The following is a 20,126-nucleotide window of genomic DNA, read 5'->3' as shown; positions in this document are numbered from 1 at the left end:
TTAGAGTTATCTGTGAGAGTATGGTGCACATGAGAATGGTGGGGTTTATTATATATGAATAAAAGTGTAAGAAACATTAGTATTTTAGTTTTAGTTTAACAATTGTAATGTACTTACTTGGATCAATGTAATACCCAAGATGTCAATTTCAGTTTTCTCTTGATGTAATGGGTTATTTGATTTTCAGATCTGAGCTTTTTTGCCGAGTATAACTGACCCAAGTTAGCCACGATATAACTCACTTCCCAATAACCTTCCTGATGATGGGTTATATAACTGAAGTGCATGTCAAAATTTGACAGCTCTTGAGCTCTTGTCAATGAAGAATAAATCACAATATTTTCAACTAATTTATTACAAATAGAAATCTGGTGTTGGTACACCTGAAGTATCACACATATTAAAATACACAATAATATTATTTATAAAAAATGTCTGATTTGCATCCTGGAATTCAGCAAGATCAAAAACGATACCGTCTCTTGCATCTTCCTTATTGAAATGACCTTTAGCCCCTTGACAGTAAAGTCCAGCTGAAAGATAATTGTAATTAAGATGAAGTTGTAAAGCTATATACAATTTAAACTCTACTTACCCTTTTGTTTTTATCATATAATTTGGTCGAACTCTTTTCCCAATGATCACTTTACTTTGTCAAGAAATATAATTGGAAATAGGGTGATTTTTGTAACGAATATTTGGAATTACAAACTAAATACTGAGTTTCAAAATATTTGTTTATCTGATCCATTAATAAAATTGATTATAAATGAATCTATTGCAGATTACAACATATCTTTGAATCTGGATTTTATACAATATTGTTTTTGTCTGAAGAACTCACCTTTAAAATCGTCAGCAACTTGATTATGATGTTTAATATCTGGACATTGAGATAACATTCTGATCCATGGTATATCAGTTATCATCTCCCATTTACTACCATTCTCATTTAAACCTGGAAATTATTTACCCCAATAAATTCTTGTAATTTGCATTGACAAAAAATAAATTCTAGAATAGCAAAATTTTTTTGTTTTTTTGTTTTGCCTAAATCACATGGAAAAGCATTTTGCCTCGAAATAGTTCTTGCATTTTCACCTTTAAAAATTGCAAAATACCTCTATGAATGTACTAAACATTACCTTGCATTCTGTATATATCTCGTTTCCATGGATACGTATTAGCATCGACTCTGTACCAACTTGTTTCTACAAAATCCATACATCTCACAAAATCACTGAAACAAATATAGAGTTGACCACATTACTATTTACGCTACTCTACTTCCTACTGAAATGATTTTAAGGATGGATATTAAGTTACTATGATATAAAGGGAAATTTTGCAACCTGAATGGATCATATTTGTTGACTTTCAATACAACTGAAGTAGGTCTCAACCTTTTTTGAGAATAGTCAATTTTTGATAGCCAATACATAGAGTTATGTCCGTTACAGTCTTTGCAAATTCATAGGTAAGTTCCGAATAAATCAGCAAAATTTGATAAACGGACTAATCTGTGAAGACCAGAGGCCTTATTCCCAAAAACTTAATTGAGATAAAAATCCAGATTTTAAGGAATACAGTAATCTGTTTAGATAAGAAAACTATATCTTAAACAGATTTTAAGTTAAGTTTTCGAAAATAAGGCCCCAGGTTTATCATATACTATACTTACATATTTAATCTACTAAACAATTCTAGCCAGTTAGTAACCCTGACTCTATTATACAGGGTTTGATTAGGACACGGGCTATAATCATATATTATACCTATGTAATAACAAATATCAGGCTGTTGAAACAACATAGCTTCAAAATCACGTAGATTGAACTGAAAAGTAAAACATTGTTAATTATAAAGGTTAGTCAAGTAGAACCAAATAAATGATATACCAAATAATATTTTAAAAGTTGACTCTCTTAAAAGGATGTAACAATATAAATAGATATTTTCAATAATAAGAGCTCTTGTTTTTTGATTTAATTTTTTTACATGATATGTTTAATTATAGCTCTAGGATTTTGAGTTGATTGCATTAACAAGTCCATATCTAACTAAGAGTGCTCAGGGAAATTAGGAGGATTGGGGATTAATCACTGAAGATTTGTAGTCCAAATGACCAGAACCTACATAGTCAGCAATATCAGCTTTAGCTGGAATAAAGTTGTTATTTACCAACCAACTGAGGAGACTTGGCCAGTTTTAAACTGATAATAGATTAATGGTATCAAAAAGATTAATATTCCCTCAGCTTACCTCATGCATGGGTCGTAAGAAGATGACTCTGTTGTGTTCACTGATCTGATCACAAACTTCGTTCACCAGATGTGTTTGATCTAATTTCTTACACTGAACAAAGTTAGTTTTACTCAGATTGGGGGCACTGTAGATAGTAACTTTCTTTAAAACCCGACAAGCACTACCTATAACACAAATCATAACAAGTCAGTAACCACAAACAATTTGAAATTTCTTTACAAGGTTCAAAGACACAATTTTCTTTTCAAAACCAAACTCATTTTGTTGCCATATTGGTAAATGGTTTCTGTTTGTGTGTGAAACAGAAATATGGAATGGGGGAGAGTTGAATTCAATTATATCTTGACCAATCAAATTGCACATCTGATAACTCAATATTAAATAATTAGTACATCTTCTTTTCTGTTGACAATTTTTTCAATTTAATGACTTCCTGATCGAATTATTGACAGAAATATTTACCGCTAACTGAGGAGAGTTCAGGACAATCTTCTATAATTAAATCAGTGATTCCTACCATATGTAACTTAACACACACCAAACTATCTGATCTGAGTAATAATACCTACAATATATGTATTATTGAAACTTCTGTGTTTGTTGACCATCTAAATATCCAGGTTTAATGCAGGAGCCATTTCATTGTGTGGCCAATGAGTTCTATACTGTTGTTAAAGAAGTAAATATTCATTTAATTGTATACAAACACAAAGTTTGATTTTCATTCTGTAATGGTATATAGGCACTTAAAATGCAGTATTATCACTATATAGAATTAAATGATCAGGAAATATAACCTTTTAATGTGTCTGAGGTAAAATAGCAAAGTAAGAAGATACCATATATTTGCATGTATAGTGCACAGTTTAACCTATAACCTTAAAAGGGGTGAACATAACAGACTTTGATAAAATTTTCCACCATGGGTTTATGTTTGGGGGAGGGGAGCAACCAATAATTGAAGCTGTACCTGTATGTGATCATCTTCCATCACAGGATCACTAGTACTAGTGGCTTTATCATGGATACTCTTCTTACGCTTCAACGACACACTTGATCTTCGAGATCGTCCTGCTGATGTCTGACCTTCGTTACCCATACTGCCATTTTGACTTTTCTTTGATGTCTGTCTGGATGATGATTTTCTTGTAGACCCAGTTGTACCAGTCTTTTTCTTCTTCTGTGATTTGTATTTTTCCTCAGCTTTTTGTGTCTCTTCTCGAATTTCTTCACTGACTGCTTGGCAGGCCTGATCACGAGAAAATGTGTTCATTCCAAGAAGTTCTAAAGTAGACCTTCGCTTTCGTTTTAATTTCGGAGGCTTTTCATCTTCTTTCTCATCTTTAAGACATTTGTTTTCACTAGTATTTGAAGAATTAGCATCACTTTTACCACTTAACGATTCCTTATTTTCAGATCTACTGGAACTGTCATCTCCATCATGTTTATTAGCACTATTATTAGAAATTTCAGGATTTTCAGGATTTTGATTCAGACCACACGAACATGGTGCCACATTAATAACATTCCCATGAGCCATTGCTGTTTCATAATCAGGCGGTGATACATCAGTGTCAGGAATATTTGAATTTGAATTCTCAGTATCCATTGGTTCAGCACTATCATTATCGTTATTGTTCTCATTTCCAGTGGAAGAACTGGCAGCACTATTACCAGCACACAAAGCTTCAGAATATTTTGGAGGTGGTTTATCATACAAATAGCACGAATTATCAATTTTACTGTTTTCTACAGGGTCTCCCTGAACCTCAAATCGACCACCAACCATACTGTTGTCAGCATCAGTTTCATTGTTTACTGGGATTGCATTAGAGTCTGCTGAAAGTTGTTCGCTGGCACTGGTAGACCGTGTTGACCGAGCTGGTGGACTACATTTCACAGATACAATTCTCACAGATTTGACACGTTTGTCTCTATTAGTCTCAGAAGACTTACTGGACTTTTTCACTTTCGAAGAATCATTTGTCTTGGACTGCTTGGAATTTTCAGAAGCTCCCTTCCCATAGTTCCAATGGCTACATCCTGGTTCATTGATGTCATGAACAACTTCTGATTGGCTGTGACTAGAGCTGGGTACATTTCCTTGACTACCAGAAGGAACATTGATATCAGATTCTTTTGGATTTTCCTTTTTTTCTTCGGATTGTGTTTCCATATTATTTTCTGGAGGATCATCTTTGGGTAATGGTGGATTTTCTACCACTGGTGGTTCTGGTGGTAAGGGCGGTTGCTCAGCAGGCAATGGAGGTTCATCGGCTATATTTCCTTCAGCATCATTGACATTGTCATTGTCATTAGCAACAAGTCTGACATTTTGTTGATTTCTAACAGGTACAGCTCTAGCATTGTTCAACATAATAATGGGTTCAATTTCAATGTTTTCATCATCATCAGCTTCTTCTGCTCGATTCATTTCTTCATCGTCATTATTATTGAGGTCATCCTCGTCTTCCACTTCCTGTTCCTCGTCTGCTGGTTGATTGGGCTGAATGTCGTTACCATGGGCATGATTCTGTACCAAGGCAGATGATACTCCCAGCCCTGTACCAGCACTCAGTCCAACCCTGAAACGAAATGCGACAAAATGCTGTAACATATATTTGAAATTAAATGAAATGGATGGAGTGGTGGGTTCTGATGACTGAGCTAATGAAAACAGACAATGCCATGCAATGAGGAAAAATTTCTAAGATAGTTATACCAACAGTTTGAAAAGTGTAAAATTTACAGGAAATTATCACTCTACATCAATATTGATTTTTTTTTCAATGAGCCTCTGTACTAAAATCAGTCTTAAATGAGTGCAAAATTAACCACCGAGACTACCTACCTTGAACACCCTTTAGGAGGTTCTCTAAACATATACTCTAGTTGTAACATCTCTAGTCGAGGTAGATGACTGATAAATGTTGAGAAATCTTGTAACCTAACAGAGTGACATCTACGTAATGTCAGGTGTTGAAGATATGCCCAGTTAACAACCACTGTAATATAGATAACCAATAATAACACATAATTTTTTTTTTTAATTTCAATAAAGTTCATCCTTGGGTGATTACAAACACTTACACCAAGTTTAATTCAACATCTGTCAAGAATTGTGCCTTCTAGAGTGTTTACGAGGTATTGTGGACTGACAGACTGACAGATAAGGGTGACACCAACATACGCGTCACATTTCATGTGGACATATAACAATTGATCCTGATTACAACTTTCAAATTCTTTGATGATGAAATTTGATAAGCAATAATCGAATTATAAATTCCTAGCGACAATATTTGATTATTTTGATCAGCCCTAGTTGTATATGGTATGTAAGTGCTGGATCTAAACCTACCAGATGAAAACCAGGTACAGGGTTGTATTAAATGTGGACAATTATAGACTTCCATCTGGGAGATATCTTGAAATGTCTGACCTACAGCCTTCATACCATTATCTGTTATCATAGCAGGACTTTCAACCACATTGTTTCCAAACTCATATACAGATACATCTCCTTTAGTAATTCACAAATAGTTGCATAAATCTTTCATGATATAAATAATATATTTGGTGAGTCTTTTAGTAGGTAAGTGCAGAAGAACCACATCAGCCTATTTTGAAAGTTATCAGAGAGTTTTCAACTTTTATTTACTTCTACTACTTCTTTCAACATCCTTGATTGATTGTAATACCCCACTTCCCTCTATATATTCTTCCTATTACCCCCCTTCCCCCTATAAATCTTTACTGTACTGTTACCCCCCTTCCCCATATAAATCTTTACTGTACTGTTACCCCCCTTCCCCATATAAATCTTTACTGTACTGTTATCCCCCTTCCCCCTATAAATCTCTACTGTTACCTCCCCTTCCCCCTATAAATTTTTATATATGTATATACTATTTCATGACCTTCTCCAAGGTTTTCTCTGTAATCTTTTTCATTTGAGAATATAGTCTGACTGAACAACACAAATTTATGCTTGAATACAAATCATCTCATTACCCCCTAAAAATTTAAAAAGGTTTAATGGCCATTTACACACATTTTCACATTATATGGCAGTTATACATAGATTATACTGAAAGGGGCCTTTCTAGGAAAAATGATAATGATAAATTTTGTTTACCTTGTTCCAATGTAACATCAACATAACCCAATGATAAAACATTCAGATTATCAAATTGTACATCAGCCATATTGAGAGCAGAAAACAAACTATCTTTAGTCAGGGACGGTTGAATACTTAGTTCCTTTAATCTGAAAACAACAAAATCATTTCTTGCAATTTCCCCTGATTTTACTTCAAAATAGAACAGCTTGTAGTAAAAAGCTGAATAAAAACCCTGGACTTGCCTTTGAGCGTAAAAAGCACACCACTAACAATGTTTAGCAATTTGAATATCTGTATATTATCAAGGTAATTATCTTTAAATGGCTCATGATAATTAAGTACAGCTAACCTTTGATTACAGTGTACACCAATTCAATAGCTTGTTGTTTTTTAACAAGTTTTCTACCAGAGGCTTGTAATGACCTTATTTTTATGACGTCAAATTGTCATTATATCAAGATACAGGTTCAACATGACACTCTCTGATTGGTTAAAAATGACATCATTAGAACAGGACTGTGGTTGAAAACTTGTTAGATTACAATAGAGAGGAAAAATATCAGAAAACATGATTTTGACCTATTTTCAATTCTATTTGTTCAGAATCCCTCCTTCGGCAATAATTCATTTTGGTAAATATTTGAAAGTCAATCTCAACTATGTCTGTTAGATAACAGTAAGGTATCAAACCAGACACCACTGAGGGTTAAGATTAATAATAATGAGTTTAATAAATACTTGTCTGCAGCTGTTATTAGCAGGAAACCAAGATCCATTTCTAAAGCATTCCTACAAGAACTAAACAAAACATTAGTAAGTTGTCGAAATCCATTAGCTCTCCAACTATCTTCTACAATATGATGTATTAAACCACCTGCAATAACAAGAACATACAACATGTATTCAACAGGTAGAATGTTCCAAATCAATCATTGCTACTCAGCTTACATTCACTGGTAAAAGCTGTTAACCTGGGTACGTTTGGATGATATCTTCCAAAGAATGGTTTGCAAGGATATCATATAACAAGGATTAACTTTTCGAACACAGAGTGTAAATGAAGTAAATCATCATATACAATTAATGGTTAACGGTAAGGTTAAGATTGCAGCCACAGGGCCCAGGTTTATATCATTAGAAAAGCAGGGACATATGCAAGGGTTCAATATAATGTTCCCATCTGAACAATGATGTCAGTAAGTCTAAACCACCAAACAGCTACCAATCTCTAAGGGTTTTGTACAGTACAACATCCCTGAGAGCTTACTAGAATTAATTTTAAATATGAAATAGTACACACCCATGAAAGGAACTTTAACAAGTTCTAATCTAGTCAGAGGCTGAGCAGCAGCAAGACCAGCAAATAAAGGGACATAACTCAAGGCATTGACAGGACCACAACAATTTGACATCACGAAAGTCTGTAATTTAGGAACCAAAAATTCCCTGAATGGATGAGCATTGGTTATTTTTACTTGATGTAAATACAAATACAGAACCATGTCCATTTTTGGTAAACAAGGAATGGTAATTCCAGTCAAATGAAGGGAAGTAACTTTTGGGTTGACAGTGAAACTAAACCTGTCATTTTCTAAAGCACTCTCAGTCATTCTATTTCTGAATGTTCCTAAAATCTTCAGATTAGGAAAATAATTCAACACAGCACTTAATAAAGTAATATCCGATATTTCTATTCCTTTTAACTTTGAAGCAAAATTCAAAGCTGCTAGGATCCCAGGAATACTTAAAGTATGGCGGCAATTACGTAATCTTCTTTTCGACAGATGAGCAGGGTGGAAACCATAAATGTATTCTAATTCACGACATTTGGGTAATAAAGAATTTAAATGATCATCATTCACTGTGGCCGGCATCCAACCATGAAGTTGACCTTGTGTAAAATCAATGGACTTCAGAATACGAAGGTACATAGAAACTGCTTGCTGAAATTTCCTGCATTGAGACGATAACTTCAGAACATCAAATAAAGATACATATTTAAATATTTTGCAAATAATTTCTAAAGATAGCAGCTGGAAGTAATCCTTTTCTTTTTCAATTTTTTCCAATTTATTTTCAAGTTCAACCATTGATCTTTTCCTTGCCTTTCTTCTGACTTTTTTCTCCATTTTCATTTACAGTTTACAAAATTTTTTTTGAAAACTTCCAATCAAATCTGAAAACATTAGTTTTTTGTTTTTTTCATTTGTTTACACACATTATTTGTATGTTATACATGTATTAATCAGACTACTGACTATTGTTTCATTATTTAGATCTATTTTCTTGACAGTATCTGAAAGTAGAAAAAGAATAATTTATTGTATATAAATAGAAAAAGACTGAAGATCACATAGAGTGAAACTCTGAGTAACAACAATATGTTTTTTTTAGGTTTTGTATTTCTATATCACTCTACAATTAATGTATTGAGCATTACTTTAACATTGAAAATGTTTCATAATTATTAAATAAAAAAGGCTAGTAACTGGACCTAAAAGTTTTTTAAATTTTTATGTGTATCAGGGACACTAATAGCATCCATTTGCCGCGTTCCAAATTACTATCAGACGTCAGCGGTTCCTGCAATTCCACTAAAGAGTTTCATGACATCACTAATCGCATAGTCCTTATCTGATAAAGTATATTTTGCGATTACTGACCTCATCAACAACTTGGAATTGCAGAAACCACAGACATCTAATTGGAAAGTGGAATAGTGCAAATTGATGTTATCAGTGTCCCTGATACACATAAAAAATCAAGAAAACAAAGAAGGTATTACAAACACAGCCAACCATAGTCCTCCACAAATAGACTGTAAACATTTTGGCTTACTGTTTACAGACTTTCTGTCGAGTATTAGCTAAATACATCTATACAATAAAATCTCTACATTTACGAACCTCTGTAATACAAGAATAGTGGATATTGCATTAAATGAATAACTTGACATTGCAAAGATGGCCAACATCGGATTTGCTGAAGAACCAGTCTACAAATCAATGTAGACAAATTAGGGATTCTCAGTTTCAGAACCATTGGATGTATATCATCCAGCGCCCCAGGCCAGCCCTAGAACAAGGCAGTGAATCACTACAGTTTACTCAAACATGAAAATATATTTCTATATGGGAAACTACAGTTGAGACACAGGCCCTTCCTTGAAGTTCTGTCAATATTAATAAGATGTGGGCAATGTGGAGAAAATAACAAAAGAGTAGCGTTGACAATATTTTCTCCACATTGCCCATATTTTATTAATATTGACATCTTTAAGGGCATGTGGTTGAGATAAATAACTTCAATGTTAGACCCTACGGGCTAATCTGTAGTACCGGTAATGTAAAATGAGCATTTATAAGTACCAGTAATTAATCTGACTACCAATTGGAAAATAAGATTTAAGAAATAATGTTCCTTCCTGAATCGGCATCACTCCTTCGATCCTCTTCCTATTAGATCTATCCATCTATTAATCAGAGAAGCAAATGTCACAGGAAATAAAATAATGACCACATACACATATAAGACTGCCTATCTTTGAGTTTGAGCTTCGTTCATTCTTTATTTTTATACTCGCTCGGAATACTCGCCGCAATGCGAATTACCTCCCTTTTAAAGGATTGTCGTAGTACAGAAAAGATACAAAAAAACAAAATGGAGAGAAATCTTGTTGTAGAAATTCGACCTTCATTTATTTGTATATTTGTAGGCTTACTTAGCTTTACAAAAACATGAATCGGCAAATGAGTAAAGATTTTGAATAAGTTTGAGCACTAGTGGCTTTCGTTGGTGTGATCAGAGCCTACGATCGCATTCCTATTTGGCTGAAAACGGCTACACTTGCTATTATGATACCGATATTATCCGAATTTGATACTGATAATTATACACAGAAAATCTTGATGAGATTTGTGAAGAGGTTTAATTTGATCGTGAGATTTCAATAAGTAATTCTGAGACGGGAGGAAGTCTTGGTACCTATATAAGGAAGAAAAATGACACAAGGAGTAGTTTATCTAATTGAAACCTGAATAATACTTTCTTAGTTGTAATGAATTTCAATTTCCTCGATATTAAAGGAATACTAGGCTACCCCATAGGATGATCACAAATTTAAATTTTTAAACACGGCCACAATAAATCTAGGCCTATATTCACCAGTTCACTTCTGCCATAACTTTACAACAGAATATCTGTTTAATCCGATAAATCATAAAACTCAGTAATTATCCATAAAACTACAGGTAATTATTGTAAACGCCTAATACTTAAATAATTACTTTTTGTTCTAATGGATTCATCACCATATACAATATTCTGTTGTATAGTCTATATGTCACCAGGTAAGTCCAACCGATGACTAATATTCGTTGGAAAATTTCGGGTAAACCAGTCTGCCTTCGGCCCGTACGTCTATGCCCACGACCAGTTTCAACTGAATATCCTTTTGACGCTTTCTTACTAAGTTTGAGGTATATGTAGCATCTAGTGTAGGCTAACTATGAATAGGAAAAATCTTGAATAACCTCCTATCTGTACAGGACTTTGAGGTTATACCGCAAACTGTGTCTTGGTACACTCACCCTTAACCCGCCCGTAACACCGAAAAGACATCCATACTGAAAAAGACTTAAAAGAGATGAGAGTATGTGAAGGTCGCCATGAGCGGGATTGATCGACGATTGATTACTACGGATTGCCTTTGGACAAGCGTCGTAACATCTCCACGATAAAAATAAAGTGCACCATGCCCATGTATTTTATTGGAAACTAGCCTTGGGAACGCAATATGGTCGCATTGTGTCGCAGGTTGATAACACGAATTTGAAATTTCGATAAACTTTTTCTTGCGATTTTTTCACGTGTGCCGGCGACCAAGTATATGTTTAGTCGCCGTAAGATCACAAATAGTCACAGTCAGGTGTGAATGGGCTATTATGAATACGAAAACCAAACAATGTTAGTTACAGGACCTGCTAATCAAAACGTCGTGAAAATAAGTTTCAGGTTCTTAATAACATGATAATAAACTGATCTGTATTAATCTAACAGAAAGACCATCTAATTAGCACTGAAGAAATAAACAAGGTATATAAGACTATATAAGAGCCGCTTTCTCTTTAGACTTTACGATGAGAGAAAATTGAGAACAACCATGAGTCTGATATTTATGGTTGTAGTTTTTCTGGTGATATCAACAACATCAGCATTTGACTCAACTCTACCAAACAATACTCTTAAAACAACCAAGATAGAGAGGTCGAGTCCTATCGCGGAAGATTGTTTGGAATTTACTCCTCAAAGTTGTTCCGGTGTTTGTGGAAAGTTCTTTGCTTTATGGTGTTCATGTGATGAATATTGCTTGGGTTTATGGACGATGCTGTTTTGACTATGAATCAGTTTGTAAAGAAGAATCGGAGAAATCCAAACATGATCACGAGAACCTGATGAACGTTACGATAGAATGCGACAGTAAGATATCAGGAAAAGATGTCCCACAACAGGTAATTTATAGTTGTATTTTCTTTCTTGTTTTCGAACAAGTCATTTCTGGATTGGTCCCTTTTGTTATTAGATACATTGTACTTCAAGGGGCAGTATGTAAATTTCTAATTGTTTAAAGACATTGTACACTATACATAAACGATTTCTAAAATATGCTAATAACTTCTATGTATACATTTGATCAACCCGAATTTGTTTTAAAGATGCTTTCCCTTATATTCGATTATTATTCGATTATATACTTATATCAATCGAACGTAAAGGTGTTCTAATAATCTAATGGTGTTCTGATGTGTTCTAATGAAATCGTTAGTAGCTAATTAAGTGGGGAATGCAAACGAATTTGCTAAAGAGTCACCAATAATGATCAATAAGTCTCGTTTCGATTATCCAGCAAGTCCATACACGCACACTCGATCTAAATGGATATTTCTCATTTTACTAACCGCATCCCAAGCTGGGAATATCCGGTTCTGTTCCACCACATTTCTTGTAACTAAAATATATTACACCGATTGATATATTTCAATATTTATATTATATTTAGATTATTACCAGTTGTTCTCTAACCAATGTATCTGTCAAGACTGTAGAATTGTGTGAAGAAGAAACCAGATCGTCCGTAGTTGTAACCAAAGTGATGTCAAAAAGGACAAAGCTACATTATAAAAACCGACATTGTATGTTATGTAATGGTGAAGACGAAGACGATATTGTTTATTGGTCCACAATGATTGGAACTAATAACCGTAGAATAAGGGCTAGCAGTGGGAATGACATATTGGGATTATTCCGCAATCCTGTAATTTTTATCCCTCCCCCTAATTCAAGAGAAATTATATGTTACCCCGGTATGATAACGTCCTGTATACCTTCTGCTACTCATGAAGAACAAAGCTTGTGTGTGGAAAATGCCCTATCGCCCATTAAATACCAAAAGTCAATGTATAAAAACACATTTTGTCTTCAATGTAATATTGTATTAGAGCCAACTGACGGTTGCTTCCCGGCGAACAGAGAGGATATGTTTTATGGTACATTTGTGCAATCTTTCACTCTTTCAATACTTCTCAACTGGAAACAAAATAGAGAATCGTTTGTCTTTCTTGACTCTAAAATGAGTCTTATTCAAAATTTATCTTGTTCTTTCGATGATAATGATAATGTAAAGGAATGTAAAGTAAGAAAATGTGTTGGCAGTCTGCCAGTAGTCAATAATACCTGTCAGATAGTACCAGATCTTTTTGGTTGTATTCGGTACATTTTCAAAATTAATTTCACAGTTCCTTCCGAATCATCCCGTGAAATGGCACTAGAAGTAGAACGTATTTCCTCCAAACTCGTTCAGACAGCCACCACTTTAGAGCGTATGCATAACGTCAACAAATACTACAGTCAAAATGTTACGCTGTATAATCTAACTATAGTTGATGATCAGCTAACAGGTATTATTATACTCAATAGAATGGCTTATAATTTGTGTAATTCTCAATTTAGTTTACTATCATACAGACGATATTATGAGTATCTAGATACTAATTTGGCTTTCAATCTAACAGGTAGCATTACTACATATAGATATTCAGTTAGATGTTATCATTGGTGCCGATTGAATCCCACTGATGTACCGATAGCAGCGACCAGGTTATACCAGCGTTTCTTTACTTGCAACACAGAAATTGATCTTGATTCGACATCTTCTGTAACCAAATTAACACCGATATCTGTTTCTTCTGAAACCAAATTAACACCAATATCTGTATACGTAGTATTTTTGATGGTCATATTGGTGGCCCGATTAGCATAAACTGTATAGTACTAATATGTACACACAACACTGAAATGGGTTCCTAGTAACTAACGCTGATGTCTGAAAACAAACTTGACATTTTGGTGGCCGATTAGCATCTTTTGGACTATTTGAATATTTAAATGCCCTGTAGATTTATGTAGTGTTTAAGATTACTGTGAACTTATTTTAATTCATCCTATTGTTTTTGTGATTATAGTTTGTTCTACTCTTTTTAATTGATAATAGTTTTTGTAAGTTATCTTTATATTCCGCTGTATTTTACTGTATTTTCCCTGTAAAATCTGTTTTTTGGGTTATAGATGTTTACTAATAAATATGTTAACGATATACTGTTTTTGCTTGTGTATGAAATGGGCGATATTTCAATCGAACGTTTAGTACTTTATACGATGTGTACCGGTAACATCTGAGAAAAAAACACACAGCAGATTATGACGTGACAGTCGAAAATATAATTCAAACCAAATTATATTGCGATAGTGATGTCGTAATCTGATCTTTTTTTTCTGTAATATTCGCTTGGGATTCTGGTACTAATTGTTCTGCTTTAATTTGATTAAATGTATGTGTTTTGTACGGAAGCGTATAAGGGCCATTCATTTTTTTTTTTTTTTTTTTTGAATTTTGAATTATGGTCAAAATGCGTCAATGCGGTAAATTCATCAGTGGACTTACCTGGTGTCATAACAGAATATTGCAAATGCTGATTGCTATATATTTATACCCATACTTTTTCTCGATCCTTTGATCTTTAGAGTAGGTTATTATCCGATACACCTACACTTTTCTGATACACCTACACTTTTCTGATACACCTACACTTTAGTGAATTATTTGCCGCTTCGTATCTGGAAAAGACTAGGTTTGCCCCCAAAAATGGTGGGATGTAATATAAACAACAGTTAATTCTAAATGAAAGGGAAACCAATCGAACAAGTTATCAAATTTTGTTGTGGAAATTATTTCATCAAAAGTTATATTGAAAGAATACTCTTCCCAATTGTATAAAATGCAATATTTAAGCCCTTCATTTTTTTCAAACTTAAATTAATGCGAAATAAATTATTTGTACCCTTCACCCTCCCAATCCAATATTCTGCAGCCGCCACTGTTAGTGAACAATGCTTTAACCCAGTGACTTCTTCTTTTTGCTCGTGGATGGTGTCCGCTTCGGAAAAAAATTCCATATCGCAGATGTTGAGTATGAAACTCCAGTGACTTGTGTCCTTTCAACTACTTATAATTAAATCACGATTTCGGTTAAACAGTATTACGCAATCTGATTGGATAACAGTTGTCACGTGCATTCGGCTTATATCTGCCCCTAAACGGACTACTTTTAACATTGAGTTTGATTGACGTGGTCACTACAGGGCGTCGATGTCGTTCCTACGAACGTCAACTGGGTCGACTCAACACTTCACTGAATGATGAAAAGAAAAACAATTACATTATATCACAAATTCCCATTCAAGGGGAAAACAATTAAAAATATATAGCCTACTATTGTCTTGTTGATTAACGTTTCGGCTAGTTGCTTTCTTCAGAAACACTTCAAAAAGAACTATATTTTACAATGTTGACGACTTAAATTCACAATTAAGGATCCTTTCTACCAGCTGATCCTAGACCAAACCTCTTGGTTTTGAACTTTCCCAGATTTTCCGTAGGAATTTACAGTTGGGTCGACTAGAATTATGAGGAAAGATGACTTATTCACGGTCATCGGAGATCATACAACTATCAATAAACGCATTATTTTCCTTACATTCCATGCATCGTTTTATACTGGTAGTGCTTGCTTTCATTTAGTTGTCAGCCTATTCGCATCATCTGCAAAATGTGCTTACGCGATCTCATTTGATAACCAAATAATGACTTTTAATCAAAGTTATGGTTTCAATAATTGCATGCCATTTTCGTCAATTTAACTGAGTCGTCAACTTCAAAATGAAATGAATGGAGTTTTACGTCCTACTTTACTGCACCTCGTGGGCTAATGCAGACGGGCAACTTAAAGGTTACGGTGGTGTTTTGCTCACGTGGCGTATGAATACATGATCTACATATATTCTTATATATTATTAATTAGTGTTACGAGTTCATTGTTAACCCGTAAACAGAAACAGTTTGATTGAGATATTCCACTTAGAACTTTTTATTCATCCTTTTTAGTCTTGAACTTTTTTGTTTTTATTTCAGCAGATTTACTAAATTTGGTATCCCACTCAAGTATCTATTATAGAGAAGAACAATACAATAATACACGTGTTTTTCTGCCAAGAAATTAAACATTCGCGATCTTATAAGTCTTAAAGAAGTCTTTCCTTTTTTCTTAGTGATAAATTAAGCAAACTATTTCATTAATTGGTGTTTCTAATGAATTATCATGTATTCTTAATCATATCATTATGTTCTTATTGCATATAATTAAAAGTTTTAACCAATCATAAATGTCCATGAATGTACAGTCTGGATGAACAAAAAACGACTTTTTGACCTTTCTGGATCGGTCACTCATTGTAATGCTACTGGTAATTCTCTTCTAATGTAGCTAATTATGAATTAATTATGGACATGTGAGACAAACTGGTATTTTTGAAAGTTAGAACACCTCTACTTTCTATTCATATAAGTATTAGCATTTTCATTTTCATAAATGAAAAGAAGGGTACCCATCTTTAATAATTAGTTGTGAACTGTTTTTGTACATTAACAAATTATTTTCATTGTAAGTTCTCAACACATCATTTAGTTGTCATCAAGTAAATGCGATTAAATCACTCATTGATGGTTTAATTGTCAAGAAAAAAAACTAAACGCGTGTATTATTATTTCCTACTTTTTTGTTGCTATACATGTAGTTTTTTTTTTATACATTGCTCTACATTCGGAAAAGACGCTGGTAGTATTTATCCAATAGATGCTTAGGGTTCAAAGCTATTAGGTTTCTCGTAGACACCTTGCGTGTTATTTTTGCTTCATCTTTTACCTCATTGATTTTATCAGATTTAGTGGGTTTCGATGTTTGGATTACAATTTGAATAATATTACATATCGCTTTTCTCCTTGAGATCGAGCAGTAAAGAAGTTTTTCATCTGGATTCTAGTAAAAATAGTGTAAAATGATGTTTGTATTTTGGCTGTCTGTGATAATCGTGCTGAAGTGTGGAGATTCTCTGCCTTCCCGGATCTTTACCATTTATTTGAAAGATAAACTTTTATCGGGATATTATAAGAACCTTATAATAATAGGACGAACACGATGTGTAGTATCTTGCTCTATTGATGACCAATGTTATGGTGTTGCATATCATAAATACAGACACTCGTGTTATCATTATGAAGATTTTCCCAGATGCAATTCATCTTCAGTGGATGTCGGTATGATTACCTTTTTACCCCAAGGTAAAAACACTGTTGATTGATATAACTTGTAATTATTCTCGCACTGGCTTTTTGCACCGTCACGGTGCGTACTGTTTTTGTTTTCCATCTTTTCCGTGCAATTGTTTTGCAGTCAATGGTAGAGCTGCATGGGCAATGGATTGTTTCCGTGTCACCGCGTTTGTATTTTGTTTAGTGTGAAGCCATTGTGATTGTCAAGAATGACGTTTTGTTTAGGTTTCGGGGAAGTGATGGCCATATGTTGTACCGTCACGGTGCGAAAAGCCAAGGCCAGTTTTGATTATCCTTGTTTTCCATTGCTTATCGTTAAATTTGTGCTAACCATAAAGAATTTTATATATTGAAAGAACATTTTTATTTTCGCCGAAATGTTGTCTTCTATTTTTGCCGGTTAACTGAATTTGTTCAAGAAACACCACTGTTAAAATAGCGCTCAATACATCAATTGTAGAGCAATATAGAAATACCACTGTTAAAATAGTTCTCAATACGTCAATTGTAGAGTAAAATATAGAAATACCATTGTTAAAATAGTCCTCAATAGAGCAATATAGAAATACCACTGTTAAAATAGTGTCCAATACATCAATTGTAGAGCAATATAGAAATACCACTGTTAAAATAGTGTTCAATACGTCAATTGTAGAGTAAAATATAGAAATACCATTGTTAAAATAGTCCTCAATAGAGCAATATAGAAATACCACTGTTAAAATAGTGTCCAATACATCAATTGTAGAGTGATATCTAAATACCACTGTTAAAATAGTACTCAATACATCAATTGTAGAGTGATATAGAAATATCACTGTTAAAATAGTACTCAATACATCAATTGTAGAGGGATATAGAAAATCCACTGTTAAAATAGTGTCCAATATATCAATTGCGTAGCGATATAGAACACCACTGTTAAAATAGTATTCAATACATCAATTGTAGAGCAATATAGAAATACCACTGTTAAAATAGTGTCCAATACATCAATTGTAGAGTGATATAGAAATACCACTGTTAAAATAGAGCTCAATACATCAATTGTAGAGCGATATAGAAAATCCACTGTTAAAATAGTGTCCAATACATCAATTGTAGAATGATATAGAAATACCACTGTTAAAATAGTGCTCAATACATCAATTGTATAGCGATATAGAACACCACTGTTAAAATAGTATTCAATACATCAATTGTAGAGCAATATAGAAATACCACAGTTAAAATAGTGCTCAATACATCAATTGTAGAGCGATATAGAACACCACTGTTAAAAAAGTATTCAATACATCAATTGTAGAGCATATAGAAATACCACTGTTAAAATAGTGTCCAATACATCAATTGTAGAGTGATATGGAAATACCACTGTTAAAATAGTGCTCAATACATCAATTGTAGAGCGATATAGAAATATCACTGTTAAAATAGTGCTCAATACATCAATTGTAGAGCGATATAGAAATACCACTGTTAAAATAGTGTCCAATACATCAATTGTAAAGCAATATAGAATTACCACTGTTAGAATAGTGCTCAATACCTAAATTGTAGAGTGATATAGAATTACAACTGTTAAAATATTGCTCAATACATCAATTGTAGAGTAATATAGAAATACCACTGTTAAAATAGTGCTCAATACATCAATTGTAGAGTAATATAGAAATACCACTGTTAAAATAGTACTCAATACATCAATTGTAGATTGATATGGAATTACAACTGTTAAATAGTGTCTAATACATCAATTGTAGAGCAATATAGAAATACCACTGTTAAAATAGTGTCCAATACATGAATTGCAGAGCTTTATAGAAATGCCACTGTTAAAATAGTATTCAATACATCAATAGTAGAGCAATATAGAAATACCACTGTTAAAATAGTGTCCAATACATGAATTGCAGAGCTTTATAGAAATATCACTCTTAAAATGGTGTGCAATATATATTAGTAGTGTATAATACCTGTGCATATTTTAGTCGTTCGGATGGGACAATACACCAGTGTGCTACAAGCATGTTAAAGATCCCTTGACAATTGAAAATCAAAAACGAGTAGGCTACTGCCGCTGTCCCTCACTGTATGGTGTTGCTTGTCTTCATTAACCCATATGGTGCAGAAAAATAGGACGTAAAACGCCATTCATTTCATATTTGTGCAGATATTATCTGATTTTTCCCGTTTAAAGACCAATGAATTTTATTTCAGGGTGTTTTATAGAGAACATTGCCTTGAATAAGCCAGTTAATACTAGCAGTATGTTTAAAGCGTTTGCACCCTGCTTTGGTGTTGATGGAAAGGTTGATATTATAACTCACACCTATAATTCTGATTTAGAATGGTGGTGTGTTGATTTAGAGAAAATTTACATCTTTCAATCAGTGGTTCTGTATAACAGAATTGATTTCCCATGTAAGTACATCTAAGTCCAATCTTATCAAAATTTGCGTGTACATACTGGACAGATAAAGAAACGTCGCATTTTTTGGATTATTTCAACATAATCGTGTATGATGAAATTTGTTATTTTGCTTTGTAAATATGATTTGAAGACATTAAAAGGACCAGTTTATGACATTCAACTGATAATACCGGTTGAGTTCGGTGTAACAGTTGTGAACCTTACAAACTGTGAGGTGCTCATGGAAGCAAGTTGCAAGTGATTCACGGGAAAATTGAAACGCACGTGCTACTTGTGCCAGGTTTATGAGGCACCTGGTGAGAATTCAGTTGTTTTGTGACGACAGCGAACTTGGTACGTCTAAATTCCCAACAACGGGGACAAGCCATTGGATATTAACTGCCGGATATTGCTCACTTCTCACTAACGTCTTGAGTGGTTTTCCCAACGTTTAAATTGGCATTATTAGCAATGGGGGATCCACGTGCATTATTGACATTTGGATAGATAGTTCTCTACTTTCTGCACTTTGCGACGTATCTTAATCTGTTCAGTATATATAGGTGGTGTCAATTTTTTTTTTTACCTGGGTAGCCTTACAA

The 20,126-nt window shown here is 33.7% G+C and overlaps 3 protein-coding genes across 3 annotated transcripts in view; 2 read left to right on the top strand and 1 right to left on the bottom strand.

Annotated features, from left to right (window-relative positions):
- Positions 1-343: 343 nt before the first annotated feature.
- Positions 344-8,502, bottom strand: LOTGIDRAFT_196970 (hypothetical protein). Its single transcript, XM_009067289.1, has 13 exons — positions 7,689-8,502; positions 7,127-7,262; positions 6,404-6,534; positions 5,627-5,788; positions 5,117-5,270; positions 4,490-4,850; positions 3,236-3,442; positions 2,728-2,830; positions 2,263-2,429; positions 1,682-1,836; positions 1,146-1,240; positions 843-958; positions 344-531 (listed from the first exon to the last, which is right to left on the bottom strand). Exons 1-13 carry the CDS (start codon positions 8,476-8,478, stop codon positions 355-357), a joined length of 2,754 nt encoding a protein of 917 aa, XP_009065537.1. The 5' UTR covers positions 8,479-8,502; the 3' UTR covers positions 344-354.
- Positions 8,503-11,745: 3,243 nt separating this feature from the next.
- On the top strand, positions 11,746-13,706 carry LOTGIDRAFT_168991 (hypothetical protein; the record flags this gene model as incomplete). The annotated part of the gene is made up of 2 exons (XM_009067288.1): positions 11,746-11,898; positions 12,447-13,706. 2 exons carry the CDS (start codon positions 11,746-11,748, stop codon positions 13,704-13,706), a joined length of 1,413 nt encoding a protein of 470 aa, XP_009065536.1.
- Positions 13,707-16,837: 3,131 nt separating this feature from the next.
- The window catches only part of LOTGIDRAFT_168990 (hypothetical protein), a gene marked incomplete at both ends in the record, with an annotated part of 45,786 nt that continues 42,497 nt past the window's right edge, over positions 16,838-20,126 (top strand). Inside the window, 2 exons of the mRNA XM_009067287.1 lie at positions 16,838-17,120; positions 19,332-19,535. Of these exons, the coding sequence (XP_009065535.1) occupies positions 16,838-17,120; positions 19,332-19,535 (487 nt within the window). The remainder of the gene's footprint in view (positions 17,121-19,331; positions 19,536-20,126) is intronic.

This window comes from Lottia gigantea (genome assembly GCF_000327385.1).
Source record: "Lottia gigantea unplaced genomic scaffold LOTGIsca_81, whole genome shotgun sequence".
NCBI classification, from domain to species: Eukaryota; Metazoa; Mollusca; class Gastropoda; family Lottiidae; genus Lottia; species Lottia gigantea.
Note: the sequence above shows the minus strand (reverse complement) of the source record. Positions and strands in the feature narration are given on the sequence as shown.